The following is an 18,487-nucleotide window of genomic DNA, read 5'->3' as shown; positions in this document are numbered from 1 at the left end:
TCCAATTGATAATTGGTTTCACCACAGTGCAGAGGCTCGCTAAACGGGCTGGTGTGCTTATTAATTGACATAGTGTCAATTATCACTTAATTTCATCATGTGTTGCAAAATTTTGTAAACAACTCTGTTATGTGAAATACACGGCTGCTGGCTCTGTGTGCGTGTCCTCAGGGTTATAAAAGGACTAATCTGTATGTTTTGCAGACTGAAATTTTTGCTCTGTCATTAGAAAAAGACTGATTTCTGTATTTCATGAGACCTGCTCAGGCTGATTAACATGGAAATGAATGTGCTTAATCAACTTGGGGTGAGAGAAGCTAAAAATTAATTTGATATATTAGTTTCATTTTAAAAACATATAGCAGTTGCCACTAGTGACCATTATAGTTAAAAATACAAAAGTCTTTCATTCAACACTGTGTTTATGCCAACTCATCGCATTCCAAATAATTTGTTTTCCAAACTAGATTTTCTGTATTTAATCTTTGCCCCATAAAGCAGTTTGGGGGAAGGGCAATCAAGACAGAAACATGCAGGGAGGGATATCAAAGAGGAAGAAGATGCTGACTTGAAACTTAACCCTGTGTTCCCTGGAACATTGTGTTTATTTTACACTGCTTAATACCTTGAATCCAGCTTATAAAGAGATTATTTCCTAGCCCTTGTCCTCTAAAGATTATTTCAGTGAGAACTGTGAAAGACAAATGAGTTACTGAAATATGAAATGCAAGTGAGAAATTCTCTAGTGATACATGTTAAAAAAACCCCCATACAATTAGCAAAACCTTTTTTTTTGGTGGTAAAAAGATACTAAATTAGTTTGTGTTCTTCCTGTTCAGAAGACTGTATAATTCAGGACCTTTGTAACTACAAAGAGAGCTTTATATTGAGAAGGCATATCTAATCTATCTAAAGTGATGCAGAAGAAACTGCTTTGATAACCATTAAATGAAAAAACTGCCCCATGTCCTGTGAGCATGTATGTAGAAGTGTGCATGTGTTTTGATTTAGAGCACTGCTAGGCATCAAAAATACCCTGGTCTGGTTAACCTGAAATTTAGAGGTAATGTATGTTGCTCAGAAAGTCACAGACTGGTGAGTCTGGAAGACTGAAGGAAGATTTTTTTTCAAATTTATTATAAGATGAAATGAGACTTCTGATGATGGGTAAAATAGGATGTAAAACTCTTTAAAATTGAAAAAAAACAGAATTTAACCAGTCTGATAAATTTGGATGAGTGAAGCAGTTTGAAGGACTGTCTACTCAGGAAAAAAATTAATATGGAAAAGTGAGACTGCAAATGAAACGGCAAAGGATGATGAAGCTGAGGGTGTTCTTACAGAAACCCGTGGAGGTTTGGTGAGACTTCTGGTTGTCTGTTCAAAAAAGATGGGACTGTAGAAAAGTATTATCAGGAACTGGAAGCAGAGTCAAGAAGTGAAGACTTTAGAAGAAGGGAAGGTATGTCTGTCAGTTCAGCATCAGTTGGCCGTGTCAGGAGGAAGCAGGCATTCTACCTGACCAGAAAACAGGAGGGCAAAAGCTTGTGCACTTGATTAATTTAAAGGTATTTAGCACTGCAGTAGTGTAAAAGAAGGGCTTCATCCTGTGAAACTTTACAACTTTTTCATGTGAACCTCTTACCTTCCCTTGGTTGAGAGAAAGGGGCAGTTTTAAGAGGAAATGAGCTACAGTCTTAAAAGTACACGTCTAAAGGCAGATGAATTGCACTCTAGAAGTACCTGTTTCTCTCTGACTGTAAAAGGAGTGTGGCATGATTAGTGCAGGTAGAGATGTCTCCATTGAAGGCACTTATATGTAGTTGGATGAATTCCTTTGGTGCTTTTAAATTATCCCATCAGTTCACTCAGTGCTGACTCCAAAAATGTAAATAGTGCACCAGAGCCACTCCTATGAAAGTTGTCAGCAATGGGAAGAAGTTCAGAGAAATTACTAAATGTGTAAAGCTTTCAATGCAAGGCACATTTTGAGTCAACATGATGTTCACTTTTCTTCTGTGGGTTATTGTATCATTATAAGATTATCCAAGATATCTCAGGGCATCATGACTGTAATTCAGGCCTAACCCTTGTTTGGATGACACGTGTTTGAAATCTGCAGGCTGATGTGTATCAGGAGAAATCAACTGTGTAATTAAGAACTCCTAAATATAATGTCATGGTAATGTTCCTTCTTTTCTGAGCATTACTTTTAGTGGTGTGTTACTTTGTCTTGCTTTTTTTTTTTTCTGGGAACCAATGCATACACTTATGACAATGTTATTCATAACTCTCAGCTTTCTGGGCTGTCTCTCATCTGCCGTTTCTGCAGATGAGGTCACTGAGCTTTTTTGAAGTACTAGTGTATTTTATGATAGAACAGGGTAAAATCATGTTCACTGCAATAAAGGTAAACTCTTAAGGGCCTTTTGTGTTGCATTAACAAGGCATTTCAAGGAAGTAGGATATCAATTTCATGTTTCATGTTAAAGACATTAATGTCTTTGTGTTTATGCCTGTTATGGCATGGAAGCAGAAAAAGGTAATACTTGAAACAACTTCCTTCCTTGCTTTCCTCTTTTCACAAATGAACATTAAAAATTTAAAAGCATGGGTAAGAGCATCTTCAGAGTATTTTGGATCGAATTTGGCATGTAGAAAGTAGGCAATCTTCAGCAGAAATTCTCTAGTCTTCTTGTTTTTATGGAAGAGACCCAGGAAAAAAATCCCCAGAAAACCCAACACCTTTGGCAGATCACAGGAGATGGCTTACAACAGGTATCAAACTGTGCATTTCTTAGGTATGGAAGAGCTTGTGGGACTGCCTCTCTTCATGGCCTTGTAAGATGGTCTGGATAAAACTGATCTTTTAAAAATTACCTGATCTTTTTCTCTATATTTATCTTATGAATAAAAGGACTCCAGTAGGATTTACTTAATGTATTTTTATTGATCATCTGTCTTTTTATGAACAATTGATAGTCTCATTTGCTAGTTCTGTAGCAGAACCTTGTCTTTATTTGGTCCTTTAGACTCGAATGCAATAAATAAAACTATTTTTTTTCTGAAATACTGCATTTTTATTCCCCAGCTGGGCTTATGTCTGGCTTATACTTCGAAGCATCTGCAGTGATGCAGCTGTAGTTTAAGGGCCTTGTGTGAGAATTATTATTTACAGTTGCCATCAGTTGCTGTTCTACATCTGCAACTGCAAAAAAACAAGGCAGATATGCGCAGGGACAGAATTAAGAAAGCTGTTTATCACTTCCTACTGACAAGATCTTACGAAGTGTAGCTGACTGGTGTGACACAGGGATGCTTGTGCTGATTGTCCTTCCTATCGTATTTGTGACTGCATTCTTGATATATTAGGTGGACTATGGGAATAAGAGGAATAGCCTTGTAGATTGCACAAAGTGTGCAGTAAAGGAATTGATTGTTTTAAATTAGGTGAAGAACATTAAAAATTTAAGTTAAAGTTCTATTGCATCACTTTGCTTGGTTAAAATTGATGGTTTAATGTTTCTACTTTTGAGGTTTTAAAAATCTTTGACAACAAAATGAGTTTTCTAAATCAAATGTTTAATACCGCTGCTTCACTGTTGGTTTGGGTTTTTTTTTGTACAGTAGTTTCACGAATACAAGCCGCACGGAGTATAAGCCGCACCCCCGGTGCCTCGACAATGTTGCTGTCTTTGTCAATAGATAAGCCGCACCCCGAATATTAGCCGCACTATCGTTCGTAGCGAGAATCCGTGCGCAGCTTTCATAAATTGGCCAATTAGTAACAGGATCGCGGCATAGCGGGGTTTACTGGCTCGGGGCGGGGCCAGGCAGGCTTGGCCCGCTCATGGTTGCCGACGGGGCCGGGTGGCCCAGCTCAGCGCCACGGCTTGGCGGGGCCGGCCGGGTGGTGCTGCAGCCGCCGCCGGGCTCACTGTCCCCCCTCTCCCATCAGCACCGCCTCGCTGCCGCATTTGCTCGCCCTGCCAGCGGGGCAGCCGCCGCCGCCGCTGCCAGGCACACCGACCGCCCTGCTGCCACGTTTGCTCGCCTGGCTGGAGGGCTGCTGCCGCCGCTGGGCTCGCTGTCCCCCCTCTCCCATCAGCACCGCCTCGCTGCCGCGTTTGCTCGCCCTGCCGGCGGGGCAGCCGCCGCCGCCGCTGCCAGGCACGCCAGCCGCCCCACTGCCGCGTTTGCTCGCCAGGCCGGTGGGGCTGCTGCCACTGCCAGGCTCGCCGGCCGCCCCCTCCCGTCTGCACTGCCGCCGCGTTTCCTCGCCCTGGCCGGCACTGCAGGCCCCCGCACCGCCGGGCTCCCCCACGCTGCTGGCCCCGATTCTGCTGGGCTTCCCCCACTGCCAGGCAGCCCCACCCTCCGGGCTTCCTGCTTCTGCCATGCTCCCCTGCACTGCTAGCCCCAGTTCTCCCGGGCTCCCCCGCCCTGCTGGCCCGGGCTCTGCCGCCCCCCTGCCCCGCCCTGCTGGCCCGGGCTCAGCCGCCCGCCCCCCACACTGCTGGCCCCGCCTCTGCCAGGCTTTCCCACCTCTGCTGGGGCCGGCCGGGCTCCAGCTTGGCTTGGGGCTGCCGCGGGCTCTCACTTCCGTGTTGGCAGATTTTAGAATTTTGTTCATGTATTAGCCGTCCTCGAATATTAGCCGCACTTCCAGGTTCCCACCAAAATTTTGGTCAAATTTGTGCGGCTTGTATTCGTGAAATTACTGTAATTGTTTTTTGTTGATTGTTTTTGTTTTTTTGAAATGAAACTTTTCACTAAATTATGATAGAATTTTTTAATTGCTCTGGTTTTCCCATAAAGTATTCCCGATGAAAAAATTTGAACTGAAAGATCTTTCATCTTGCTTAAATTCTCTCAAGAAAATAAAGTAAGCCTGAACAAACCTCCCAGTGAAATGCTGAGTGGAATTGTAGAATATCTCAGCTTTGAAGGGACCTGTAAGTCCAGCTCCCTGCTCCTTGCACCTAAGACAAGATCATATACATAGAACTTTTCTGAACAGACAAAACATATCAGGTAAGAATTTTGCTCATAAAAATGTATTCAAGCTAAAGAAGCAAATGCAAATGAAATGTTCAAAGCCATTAGGACTTGATTGGCAGAAGTCAGTGGGAAGCCCCTGACATCCTTGTTGTAAACCATCTGTGTTATTGCTCTGTGCTGTGCCCTGTGCTATTTTTTCATGAGCCTCTTCAAAGTTCAAGAGGGACCTTAAGGTATTTACTGATACAACAACACAGCATGTTGTTACGTGAAAACTACTTGCCCCCTGCCTCCTTCCACTGTTTCCTTATGAATTTAAGTAACCTAAGGATAATTAGTCAGTATCTTTCAGAGAATCCCTGTCTCTGGGCTGCATTTCTCTCACAGCTTTTCCACAAGGTATGTTTCTTTGGGCCCTCTCTTGCTTCTACCCATCCCATTACAGAGGAAGCAATGTGATATGAAGGCATCAGTCATCTTCTTCAGCAAGAAGAGGCTTTTCTGTATTAATCTGTTAAAGGTGCTGATAAAGACTAAGTAGATTTGAGACTGACAAGAACCTTCTGGTTTTCATATTAGCTTTTGCTTTCTCAAGGGCAAGGAGGAAGTCCCAGAGGTGGGCAAGGAGCAGCTCTGCTGCATGACTGGCACCTAACCTCACGTATCCCTGCCATCATCCATGGACACTTTATATTGCACAGCCAGATGCTGAATGATAGGCACTTCATAAAGGTGAAGTCTTGACCTCAGGCTCTCTTGTAGACTCTGTAGGCTAAATTCAGATTGTCAGGGAAAGAGTTTGAGCAAGAATCTGAAGACTTGATCTTATCAGGTTGTAGCTATTGCTACAGTTGTGGCGGCAATGGAAACCACTTTTTTTTCCTCAAGTATGTGTAAAGGAGAGAATCTGTTGTCAAAGACATTTTTTGAGCAGAGGCAATGAAAAGTAACTTCTGTATAAATGTTTTAGTGAACTCTTGAGTGACACTCAAATAACTTTTATAAGAAGCACTGCTTGTCTTACCAGGGAGCGAATACAAGAGTAAGGAGAAAATTTTGATGCAACTGATGCTTTATTCATATCTTAATTCTTACTTGGGTGTATATCCAGGCAAGGCTTACATCCTGATTCTGTTGCAGTGAGGTCTGCAATGAAAGCCAGGGATCTTCCTTCGAATAATATGTACCAATTCTGTCACTGCAGAATGGTTTTTCACAGAAGTTAGTTCTTACCTTTTGGCTTTTACTTTGAACTTGTGCATTTCTCCATTATCTTTGTGAACTTGGCTATACCTGGGGGAGCTGCAGTTTAAGAGTATCCTGTGCTATAATCTTCACTTCTTCCTGTAGAGCTTATCAAATGTGCAGAATTGTACCACAGCTCTGATGATCTGGCTAAGGGGATTAACGTCACCTAATGCAGTATGTTGGTGCCAAACAGATTATAAGGAGCAAAAGAGGTTTGGAGGCTGAGTCAATGAGTGCAAAACCCCTCAGGAAATCAGTAATATCTCAATTTGCAGCTTTCATAGATAATGTACTGTGTGCAACAAAATGTGTTCTCCAGAGTTGTGGGCTCTACTTGCTGTTGAAGTGTCGAAGAGGATGCTTGTTGTAGAGCTGCTGTTCAGGAGAAACAGCTACAATCAAGTAACACTTTGTGCTGAAATCTTGTCTTAGATTTCATCTTCTTAAACTGAGTCCATAAATATTTGTGGTATTTGAAATGCACATGTAGCATTTCTGGTAGCTTATTTAACTTTAGTAAGCGTATAGGCATGCTAAACATTAACTGGGTGCTACATAACTGTGCATATAATTAACTTCATTTGGTCAAGACAGTAAAAGCATACTCTGTGTGCATTATGTAGCTGATAAATGCATTTTTATAGAGACATTCCCTTGACTTGCCAAATGATGGGTCGTTAATGGCAAAGTTGACTTAAAGTCTGAAACCACACCTACACTGTAGGCACAAAAATGAGCACAGGCTGCAGTAGTTTGCTTGACATGTCCCAGCTGAACTGCATTAGAACAAACTTGAGCATCTCTGCCACATTCTGGTTATGTCTGATGTGTCTGTAGACAAGCAGCAAGTTTAAACTACAGAGTCAGAGATGCTGTGCACATTTTGTCTTTTTTCCTTCCCCTGCTCTTTTAAGCATATTTGGAAACAAGGTACTTCTCAGATATTTCTATTAACTATGTAACTGAAGTAATTTCATGATTATAAGCTGCACCATTTTGACTAAAATTTTGGTCCGAACCCAAAGTGCGGCTTATAATCAGGTGCAGCTTATATATGGACAAAGAAGGAAAAGTTGCTGTTTTAGTTTGGGGGACAGGTGTCTGCTGAGAAAGGCAGAAACTTCTCTTTGAAATGGAGAATGTAAACCCCCTCCCTCCAAATTATTATAATTTTGAAATAATAATTTTGCTTTCAGGCCAAGATATGGGAATTAGGAATAACAGTTCTTTTCTAGAGAAATTAAAATAGAAATACAGTACTACAAAGAAACAAACTCCAAGCCCTGACAAAGTCAGAGTACAACCTGACACCCCGTCAGGCAGGGTGTTGGTAGCAGTCCCATTAAATGGTGGCTGCATCCTCCTGCAGTGACAGATGTGATTCAGCTGGAGCAGTGCTCCTGTACAAGGTGCAGTTTCCCTCCAGAGGTCCAGTGGTGATGTGGAGAAATCCGGTTTTGCTCTGGAGTCCAGTGGAGAAAGGGGCTCCCTTAGTGTCCCAAAACCTCTGTTTTTATCTTGGTAAGAAATGTTGGGCTCTTCCCCCTGGCTGGAGCAACTTCCAATGGGATGCAGTAATTTTATCAGTCCCACAGTGGGACTCAATGGGCCATTAGCAGAAAATGACTCCCTGGAGAAAGGATGAGTTTTGAAAAGATAAAGAACAATGCCTCACCTGGTTTCAATGGATGGCCCATTAGCAGAATATCTGCCGTTGAGATAAGGATCACTGCCCCCATGGTCAACAGATGGTGATAGAATAGATACCTTTTATCACACTCTGTATTATAACCCAAGACATTCGCCGACATCCGGACGTGCCGCTTATAATCAGATGCATCTTATAATCGTGAAATTACTGTAATTGAACATAAGTTGAAATTCCAAGAGAAGTGTATGTCTTAGAAGGCTGTTAGCAGATATGTGCAGTACTTTGTTGTGAAGAAATAATTGCATGAGGGGACCCCCAAAAGTATTTGGTCCTGTGTACTGGAGATGCCCCTGGGGCTGATAATGGGGGTTTGTGCACTTATCAATCCAAACCCTCCACAACTGGCCCCAAGTCCCTCTGGAGTTCCCATTTTATGGTGTGAAGTCCCTTTGACTTCTTGCTCCATGCTTTACCATTTTATTATGTGAGTACTGGGGGAAAGGGAGGATTGTATGTGTGTGCATGTATGAGAGAAAAGTTAAAATTTGGTGTAGATGATACTCAGAGCTCATTTATAATTTAAAACCAACACCTTTTGTGCTCCATAGGTTGGTGTGTTGGCGTTTTGTGTTGGTAATTTAACTGGGCCTCTACAGTGCCAAGTGGTGTTTTCACTGCCAGGTAGTGGAGTGCTTAATAAAAGTAAATTTTATGGTTTAGTCAACTTTTTCCTGTATTTGGCTTTTAGGAACAGGACAACTGCTAGACTTCTCAGGTGGTTTCATTCACATGTGTAGTTTGAGCTTTGCAAACTTCTTTTTCCCTAAATTACTCATCAAGTTAATTTAAAAGTGATTTACTAATAAAACACCTATTTAGGTATTTACTAAACAAAACCAAGGCCATAAAGCGTAATGCTGAACAAGATAACTCTACTTTTTTTTTGATCAGCAGTGATCCAGATGAGTGTATTAAATAGCTATTTTAGTTGGTCTCAGAGGATGTAAACTCTGAAAAATAAATGCCATGTAAAAAACCTCTGTCTCCCCTATTCCCCAAACTCCCTATTCCCCTCCTGTTTTAATAGTAAAGCTTTTAGATATCAGTTACATTTTTTTGAGTGGTATGTGGCTGACTTGAGATGTGGAAAAGTTTTGTCTAAGGCTTTATTTAAGGAAATACAAAATAATTTGGAACTTTAACTAAAACTGATGGTAAAAGGAATTAGGGTTGTTTTTACAGATGGGGTTAGAATGGAAATATTTAATCTACATGTAGGTATTTTCAAAATACCTCATATGATTTGGTAATCTGATCTACCTTTGCCATGACAAAAGGGCATTTTGGGTGTCTTATCCAATTTAGAAAACTAGTCCTGAGTATTTTTTCACTTTTAGGTTTAGATTAGTTCAACTCTGAATTCCATGAATTTTTATTGACTTGAAACTGATATGAGAGAAGAACCAGTTTAAAGTAACTGCCAGTAGATCTGATAAGGATATTCAGATATCATGGAGTCAGTCTTTTGAGTTGGAATTGAGTAACATCATCACTGAGGTCAGAGTTGCACCAGCACACAAGACGCATGTGAAATCAGGAAGCAGCCTTGTGCTTTCTGATCTGACCTACATGGTCTGAGATGGAAACGATGGCCTGGGAAATGGGGAGGTCAGCTGGAGGGGGGAGTAGAATCAAGGTTGGAAAAGTCCTTCAGGATAATTCTAACTGACAATTCCACCACTAAACGATGTGCTTCAGTGCTGCATCTACACAACTTTTAAATACCTCTGGGGGTTGTGGTTCCACCACTTCCCTGGGCAGCCTGCTTCAATACTGGTCAACCCTTTCCCTAATTTTTTCCCTCAAATACAATCTAAACCTCCCCTGGCACAACTTGAAGCCATTTCCTTGTGTTCTTATCATCTTTTACCTGCGGGAAGACACCCCCACGCCAGTACCATCTCCCTTGTGGTGGGTGATTAAGTATGTACCCCTGCCTCTTTCTTCAGGCTGAAAAATCAGAGTTACCCCAGCTGGTCCTTATAAGGATTGTGCTCCAGACCCTCACCCAGCTCTGTTGCCATTCTCTGGACACGCTCAAACTCCTCAATTGTTTTTTCTGAACTGAGAGACCCAAAACTGAGTTTAAGGTGTGGCCACACCAGTGGTGAGTAGAGGAGCACGGTTACTGCCGTGGTCCTGCTGGCCGCACCATTGCTGATCCAGGCCAGGATGCCATTGGCTTCCTTGGCCACCTGGGCACGCCCTGGATCATGTTCAGGTGCTGTTGACCAGCACCCCCAGGTCCTTTTCTGCCAGGCAGCTTCTCTGCCAGTAGTGCTGCCTGGGGTTGGTATGACCCCAGTGCAGGATCCAGCACTTGGCCTTGTTGAACCTCATACAACTGCCCTTGGTCCATCAATCCAGCCTGTCCAGATTCTTCTGCAGGGCCTTCCTGCACCCCAGCTGATCAATATTCTCAACCAACTTGGTGTTATCTACAAACTTAGGGTGTACTCAATCCCCTCATTGAGATCATTAATAAAGATGTTAAACAGATCTGGTTTAATAATAAAGTAAACCTGCAGTATCTTTTGCAAACCATTGAAAATATCTCTGCATGTATATATGGTCTTTCTCCTTCTTGACAGTGATGACAGGAGGCAGGGAAGCCTGCACTGTTAATCTGTAAGCTGTCATAGTTGAAGGGGAAACTCACTTAGATGTTCCCTATATAACATCACCAGTGTTACGCCAGTTAGGAGGGGCTGGGTAAGGAAAAGCTCTGAAACCTTTCACATAGATTTGGTCTTTTTTTAATCAACTATCAGCAAGTAGGTAAATGTGAAACTATTTTTAAAACTACTTTTTTCTTCTGAAATAGTTTGGCATGGGTTCTGAAGCTTAGTTATTGAATAAAGGAACTTCCCAGCAACTGCCTTTGATTACATCTAAATGTAGGCTACAGCTGTTCTTTTGGGAAAGGCACATAGCTCAGCATGTGAGAAACTGACACCTTTTTCTCTCCTTTTCAGAGTATCTCCTCTACAGAAGTCTGAAATAGTAGACATGGTCAAGAAACACGTCAATGCCATAACACTTGCCATTGGGGATGGTGCCAATGACGTAGGAATGATCCAGACAGCTCACGTTGGAGTGGGGATCAGTGGCAATGAGGGCATGCAGGCAACCAATTGCTCGGATTATGCCATTGCACAGGTCAGATGCAAGAATGAACAACTGCCATATCATCTTGTGAGACATGCACTGTGCAACCCTGTAGTGCTCGACTGGCTTCTCCTAACCTTCAAGCCAGAAGCATCTCTGATTGCTTCCTTTTCCAGGCAGCTGTCTAGAATGTGTTTGGGATGTATTTTGGGGATTTGTTATGATTTTGTATTCTTCAGGGCAAAGTTCCACCTCTCTTCAAAGTTTTAATTTCTTCCTGACAACTGTACAATATCTTGGTTCTTCAGTAATCAGGGGAAAGCACTTTCTGTGATGCTTGTGTTAGTATGCTTTTAAATAACTCATCTGTCTTGGTGCAAACTGTTCTCTTACTATGAGTGGGTACTATAACCAGGTGTGTGAGACTTTGACTGTCATCTTTTAATTTGAGGTGTCTCCTCTATTTCTATTTCCCCCCACTCCCTGTGTTGCATCCAAGAATTGATCACAGTTCTAGAGAGCTGGCCAACATTTTCCTTTTACACATGTTATTTTGAACATAATTTGGGTGAGTGCTTTTAAACTAGTTCATCAAATTCAGAACTGATTACTTCAGCTAAAAAGAGGACTTACAAGCCTTGTTTGTTTGTTTTGCTGAAGAAACCACAATTTAGAATCAAGACTTTGAAAGAAAAACCAGAAAGGAAAAAGATGCTTCAGTTGCTGAATATCCTCTGAGCACTACTTACACCTGAGATGCTCTATATGTTTGAGACTAATGCAGGGCAAAACCAGATTGAACTGACAGAAGCAAAGGCAATTCCTTGTCTCCTCAGTGACCAGAGCATCAGCTGATGTTCCCTTCTGGCAGGGTGTAGTCAGATTTGTTCTATGAAGTGCAATGAAATATTACTGTCTTTTGGTAGCTTCAGTAGCAGGTGAGATTTTGAAAAGGCAGGGAGAATGCTGCTGTATGCACAGATAAGTGTTTATTTTGTTAACCCTGCTGAGAAGCAAAGTGGCAGTCTTGTATTGCTGCTCTGTTCTGACCTCTGATGAAGAACACTTGGTTTCAGGTTTGAATGAGACCTTTCACAAAATCTATCTTGAGAATTTTATGCAGTTTTATGAAGTTTTTCTGTCATAAACAGTAGCATATCCCAAATATATACCAGTATAGGAACTACCATAGTCGTTGTCTCTGGTATCTTGTAATGACTTTTACATTTTAAATTTCAATGGATTATATATAGCTTCTGCTGTATAACTTAATGGAATGCTCTTTACTTGGACTTCCTCAGATCATTTATTACATCTGCTTTAGTAACTAAGCATAAGCAGCAAGAGTTTTGTCCATAGAAGGCCACGGCCCTACATATGTAATTTCTTTTGTGTCACAGTAGCATTAACTCTGGAGAAGTAATTCCATGTTGACATGTTGCTTTTGCATTATCAAAACCCCCTGTAGTTTAGTTTAGTGTTAGAATGTGGGAGTTGCTCTTGGTTTAAATTTCAGTCAGCAAGTTATTGACAATAACAACCAATCTTTCTAGTTCAATATGAAATAAAAGCTGGTGACACTGGCACAGGATTGCAGTGTTCAGAAATTAGTGAAACTCCGTATTGGTGGAACTATATTTTTTGTGATTGTGTAGAACTGATTAAATTATAAAACATACAAAAAAAATCCCTCCAGTAGAGGAGACTGTGTGGCAGTATGTACTTAAAAAAAAGTAAATTAGTGTTCAAAAGAAAAACTTGATCTTTGTGGAGTGTATTTCTTTCAGTGAAGACATATAACTCCCACTAAAACATTACTGTATGTGCATGCCTTGAAGGCAGAGTATGTTCTTATTGAGTAATTTAAGACGACCACTGTAATGTAGCATCTCATGTTCAAATGCTATTTCAAATGCAGTGCTGCCAGAAGTAGGCACTTAGAGAAGAGAGGGTCTCTATTTAGGCTCATTTGGGATTCCAGGGAGAATCAAAGCCTAAACCAAACAAAAATAAAAAGCCAACTTGTGTCTGACTCCACTTGAAATAGCTTCCACAGGTGCAAGGAGCATCTGTTTGAATCATCCTTTTCCCTTGAAATGATTGTGCACGAGTGACCTCTATTTAGAGAATTCCCAAATCAAATGACCTAACTAGTTAGAGAGACGGTAGTAGATTTCAATAACTTTTTTTCTCAGTAAATAGGTTTATCATCTTAATTCAGAGAACATCTGGTGTCTAGGGACTGTTTCCTTTTCTTAATTAAGGAAGCTTCTTTCTTCAACAAATGTTCTTGTTTCAATTTTCTTCTTTGGAAAAATTGGCCTGTTTTGTGGATGCCTTTTCACTGTCCTAAAGCCCCTGCAACATGCCATCACCTCATCCTTTAGCCAAGATAGATTCTAGAAGATAATCTCTGTATAAAATAAGTTATGCTAACATTGATATAGAGATGACTGTAAAAACTTAGTTTCACAGGTAGGCTGACGAGATGGTCGTAGTGTTCCCTGCTGATTCAAAATGCTGTAAATACAGGAACATCCAAACAAGGACAGTGTTTTGGTAGAGCCCCTGTCTGTACTGCTCTGTGCCAGCAGCTGTGCATTTGCACAATATCAGCATCAAAGCAAATCTAATTCTTTTCCATATCTTAATGGGACTCTTCACCGGCGAGCAGGCTCATTGTGTCCTTTAGGCTCTGAGTATCTTCCTTGCTGTGCTCTGTAGTGCACTCATTTTCATGAGAGCACAGACAAGAGCAATTAATGGTAGCATTTTTGTTGACTTGAGCTTTCAAGGTCACTTGTTAGATTCAGCAGAGAAATTCTCAGGTTGTGTCTTGACTATTCTCCACACGGGCTTTGGGATCACTTGTAAGGACATTGTGGCAAGTTTCCCATCACCTTGGTGGTGTTTTGGTAGGGATTTTGATAAGTTGTAGCTTTCCTGGATATTAACTTGAGGCATTAGGGGTCTAACAGGTCAACTACTCCCTTGGGAGTGTCCCAGTTACAGCTCTAGCTCAAGTTAAGCAGAGAACAGTGAAGCCTGGTTCACTTTTGTTTTTTCTCCTTCTCTGCTGGCATATCCCAACAAATCTGGGTTGCTGATGCATGGGAGAGAGGCTGTGCTTACAGGATTTGTGGTTCAGTGATTTAATTGCTGGAAAGCATGGGAGCAGAGCTGCCTCATGGCAGTCCTAACTCATTACTGTTGCTTTCAATTTCAAATAAGTTTTGGTTAAAATAAATGATCTAGAATCTAAATTTAGGAAGTTGGGATTTTCCTGTCAAGTCACTTACTTAGTGGAAAAGGAAGCAAAGCAAATAATTACCTTAGTGCCCAAGATCCCTTCAGGTACACACATGCTAAACAGTAAACACTGTCATCACTTTGAGCTGTGGGTTACTGGGCAGAAGAGGAATGCTGCAGGTCATAAAAAGGTTCACTAACAAAGCCAAGGCTAGAAAATTATGCATTTCCTAGTCTGGATTACAACACTGGCTCCATAAAAGTCCATTTTCAAAAGTTCTGAATTTGAACTCCATCTGGGGTTCAAACTAGCATTAAAAGGTACACAATTATACAAGATTCATTTACTTGCCCTTTTTGGCAAGTGCACTTTGCTTTATACAATATTTTATATAACACATAATCACATACATTTTGTGTGTAGAAAATGTTAATGTAGTTACCTAGTCACTATAAATGCATCTATTTTTCCACTTTTGTTCCCCTCTTGTGTATTTTATTTCAGCTCAAGACAGTTTTGATTATTAGATTGTTCATTTTACACAGGGAAAGGAGATTCTGAACCTTGTAAGCCATGAAACATTGATTTTGCTATCAGGACGGTGATAACAATTGAAACCTTTTTGCTGTTTAAAACCACTTTTTAGAACCTTCAGAAGTTTTGCTACAAAAAAGAATTTAGCATTAAGTATTTTAAGAGTTGTTTTTCAAATGTATCTTCTGTTAAGCTGTTTCAATGTTGCAGTTGAATAGCTTTCAGAGCTGATTTGAGGATTTTTTCTCTCCTTGAGGACAGGTATTTACTTCCAATCATTTTTTTTTAGCAATTCTTTGTGTATGTAAACACTTCTTTCCTGTCTTTCAGTTTTCCTACTTGGAGAAGCTATTGTTGGTCCATGGTGCTTGGAGTTACAATCGAGTTACCAAGTGCATACTGTACTGCTTCTACAAAAATGTGGTTTTATATATTATTGAGGTAAGAGTAATTAAATGGATGGGTCTTACTGGTGCTTATTCCTTAAATCATCTCTTGTAACTAGAAAAGCTAGAAGAAGAACTGCCATTTTTTTCCCATGTTTAACAATTTCAAATTCAGTTTCCCTCCTCAAATCAGTTCACTTGAATCTTTTAATGTTTATAAAGACCAGAGGTTTTCAGTACTGTAGAGCTTTGGATATGAGAGGTCAGAGACAAAGTTCATTCCTCCTGTACAAACACTCTTATTGAAAGTACAGTAAATTCACGAATACAAGCTGCACTGAGTATAAGCCGCATTGCTGGGTGTTGGCAAACATTTTGGTTTTTGTCCATACACAAGCCGCACCAGAGTATAAGCCGCTCTGTGTTTGCAGCGAGGACCCGCGTGCAACAAAGTTGCCAATTAGTAACAGAACCGTGGCAGGGCGGGGTTTACTGGCTCGGCTCGGGCCATGAGGGCTCGGGGCTACCGACAGGGCTGGGTGGCCCAGCTCGGCGCTGCCGCTCGGCGGAGCCGCTCGGGGCCGGCCCGCGCCACCACTGGGCTTGGTCACCCCAGCCCAGCGCTGCCACTCGGCGGCAGGGGGGGCACAGAGCCTGCCGGCACCTGCGGCGGCCATGGGAGCCGGGGATGTAGCCTGCCTGCTCCTGCGGCGGCGGCACGCGGGGACGGGAGCACCCCGAGCCGCAGGGCCAAGCGGAGAGAGCTGCCCCTGCTTCCCCCGAGCCGCGGGGCCAGGCAGGAGAGAGCCCCTGCCTCCTCTGAGCCGCGGGGCCAAGCAGGAGAGAGCTGCCCACCTTCCCCCGAACCACAGGGCCAGCAGGAGAGAACTGCCCCGCCTTCCCCCGAGCCATGGGGCCAAGCAGGAGAGAGCCCCTGCTTCCTCTGAGCCGTGGGGCCAAGCAGAGAGAGCTGCCCCTGCTTCCCCCGAGCCGCGGGGCCAGCCGGAGGGAGCTGCCCCGCCTTCCCCACCCCCCCTGCTGCCTGCACGGAGCAGCTCCACCCGCCGTGCAACAGAGTATCAATTTGTAACAACCACGTAAATGCAGGGTTTTACTGGCAGGAGCTCGACTTTGCAGTTTGCACTGACTTGGTTTGCACTCCCAGGGTTGAAAATGTCAGAAAATTATTCACATATTGGCCACACCTGAATATTAGCTACATTCCCGGTATGGGAGCAAAATTTTGGTCAAAACAGTGCGGCTTGTATTCATGAAATTACTGTATCTTTATATTCATGGAAACATTTCAGTTAGTGCTTATATTTATAAAAACTTGAATTTGGGGGCTAAAATTAAAGCTAAAGTTTATTTAATAGCATTTAATAGGTAAATAATAAACTTCGCAAAACTATAGGTGTTGCTTCCAAGTTATAAAGACTATAAATTAGCTGGAACTGAAATTAGTTTGCTTTGTTTTTTAGAAAGGGATGACATAATTTTGTAAATATCATTCATTTGCAAAATTAATTGGGCTATTTGATTTAATTATTAAAACATAACTGTGTTTTTATTCCTTGGAATCCCAGAAAATAATTTGCTGGAAGATGTCAAGTACTGAAACTGATTTTTAAAGAGGGCTGAATACTGTTACTGCCATTCCATTTCAGCATGCTTAAGAGGAGTGTATCCTACAGAATATAGTCTTGAATTTAGGATATACCAAGAAGGATTTTATAATGTGCTTTTACCTAGTTATAAATACTCAAGGAACTTGAAGTCAGTGGTTTGATCAGTTGAGTATCAAGTGATCACTTGGTACAGCAATTTCCACAATGTTCATCAGTTTTATTAATATGTGCGTATATTTATTAGCTTTTCTATTGCTCTGTACAGTTGAGCAACCATGAATGAGGTTAAGAGAAAATTGCAACATTTATAATTAGGCAAGTAGTTATATCAATTAGAGGAGATAGTGACTGAGTAATATTTTGCTATTCAGTAAGTCATATCATGATCACAGTGGTCAGTATTCCTGACTCCATCAGGGTTTGATCATCTTCTGTGTATGATGTTAGAGGAAAAAATATTGTCCACTAACTTGTTCCACTTTTCCTGTGCTATTTCTGAATTAGCTGTTATCCTGTACATCATGGTTTTAGTAAAGGTTTTTACATGCTGTTGGAGACAATAACAATATTTATTATTGTGCAAAGAAAATATAAAGAGCTTTAAAAAGAACTCTTCTAAGTGTATTTCTTACCAAGCATGGCTGACTGTTGTTGGGGTTTTGCCTGAACTTTTCAGAATATGCTTAATAGCTTCTTGATTTCCTGCTAGGATTCATTTCTCTGTTTGAAAATTAGTTTTAGAAGTCCTGCTTCTGGCTTATTATAGCACCATGTGTCTTTGTTTCTTTTACTATAGTCTGACAGGTTAATTAAGTTTTGCATCAAATGTTGAATGGCAAAACTATGCCTTCCCATATAAGCAGCTGTGCAAGGGGTTGAATACAAGTGAAGTTCTCTGGGGCCTCCATCCTGAGGTAGCTCAATTATTTTACCCTAGGGTGGAATTTTATTAGCCAGGTATCTCTATGTGATACATAACGTCCAAGTCTTCTCTGAGAATATGAGGTCAGAGGTTCTCTCCACTGTCTTAGGCTGTGTTCAGTTCTTTCTGCACACTGTCCTGAGCCAAATGAGCTTTTGTGTCTCCTCACGTCCATGACTGAGGACAAATCCGTTCCATCTGACACCTGAGGACTGAAAAATGTCTTACAAGATGCAGCGCTGCACCTCAGTTACCTCTCTGTGCTTGTGCTGCTTAGAAGCTTGGATCAGGTTTAAGGCTTTAAGGGAGATGAAGCGACAGAAATAATTTTGTCGTCCTGCAGCAGCAGGAAGAACTCAATTTGGTTTTCCCTGGTGAGTTTCCTTTACTAGCAGCCTTAAGGAATTTCCCCTCAAAAACGTTGTAAAACTAACCAAATTGCCTGGAAACCCAAGGGACACCAGTTTTGGTATCCTAGGGATACAGGGTAGAGAGAAGAGATCTTTAATTCCCTCCTTAGCTTTCCACAAAGAAAGAAAGGTTGTTTTGTGTATGTGCTGTGAGGTTTGGCAGTGCTGATCAGTTTGTGGTATGGAATGATGCTCATGAAAGAGATGCTCCATGAGGGAATAACTCCTTCAACTTGAGAGAATGGTAGTTAAATGCCTGGCACTTCTGCACTGTTGCTTGTGCATATTA

The 18,487-nt window shown here is 41.6% G+C and overlaps 1 protein-coding gene across 3 annotated transcripts in view; it reads left to right on the top strand.

Annotated features, from left to right (window-relative positions):
- Window positions 1-18,487, top strand: part of ATP8A2 (ATPase phospholipid transporting 8A2) — a 338,953-nt gene that overhangs the window by 171,762 nt on the left and 148,704 nt on the right. For all 3 annotated transcript variants that reach the window (XM_033051234.1, XM_033051235.1, XM_033051236.1), the window contains 2 exons: window positions 10,936-11,119; window positions 15,183-15,293. In XM_033051234.1, coding sequence (XP_032907125.1) covers window positions 10,936-11,119; window positions 15,183-15,293 — 295 coding nt within the window. The remainder of the gene's footprint in view (window positions 1-10,935; window positions 11,120-15,182; window positions 15,294-18,487) is intronic.

Source organism: Catharus ustulatus, chromosome 2 (genome assembly GCF_009819885.2).
Source record: "Catharus ustulatus isolate bCatUst1 chromosome 2, bCatUst1.pri.v2, whole genome shotgun sequence".
Classification (NCBI taxonomy): Eukaryota; Metazoa; Chordata; class Aves; order Passeriformes; family Turdidae; genus Catharus; species Catharus ustulatus.
This window is presented reverse-complemented; position numbering and strand designations above follow the sequence as displayed.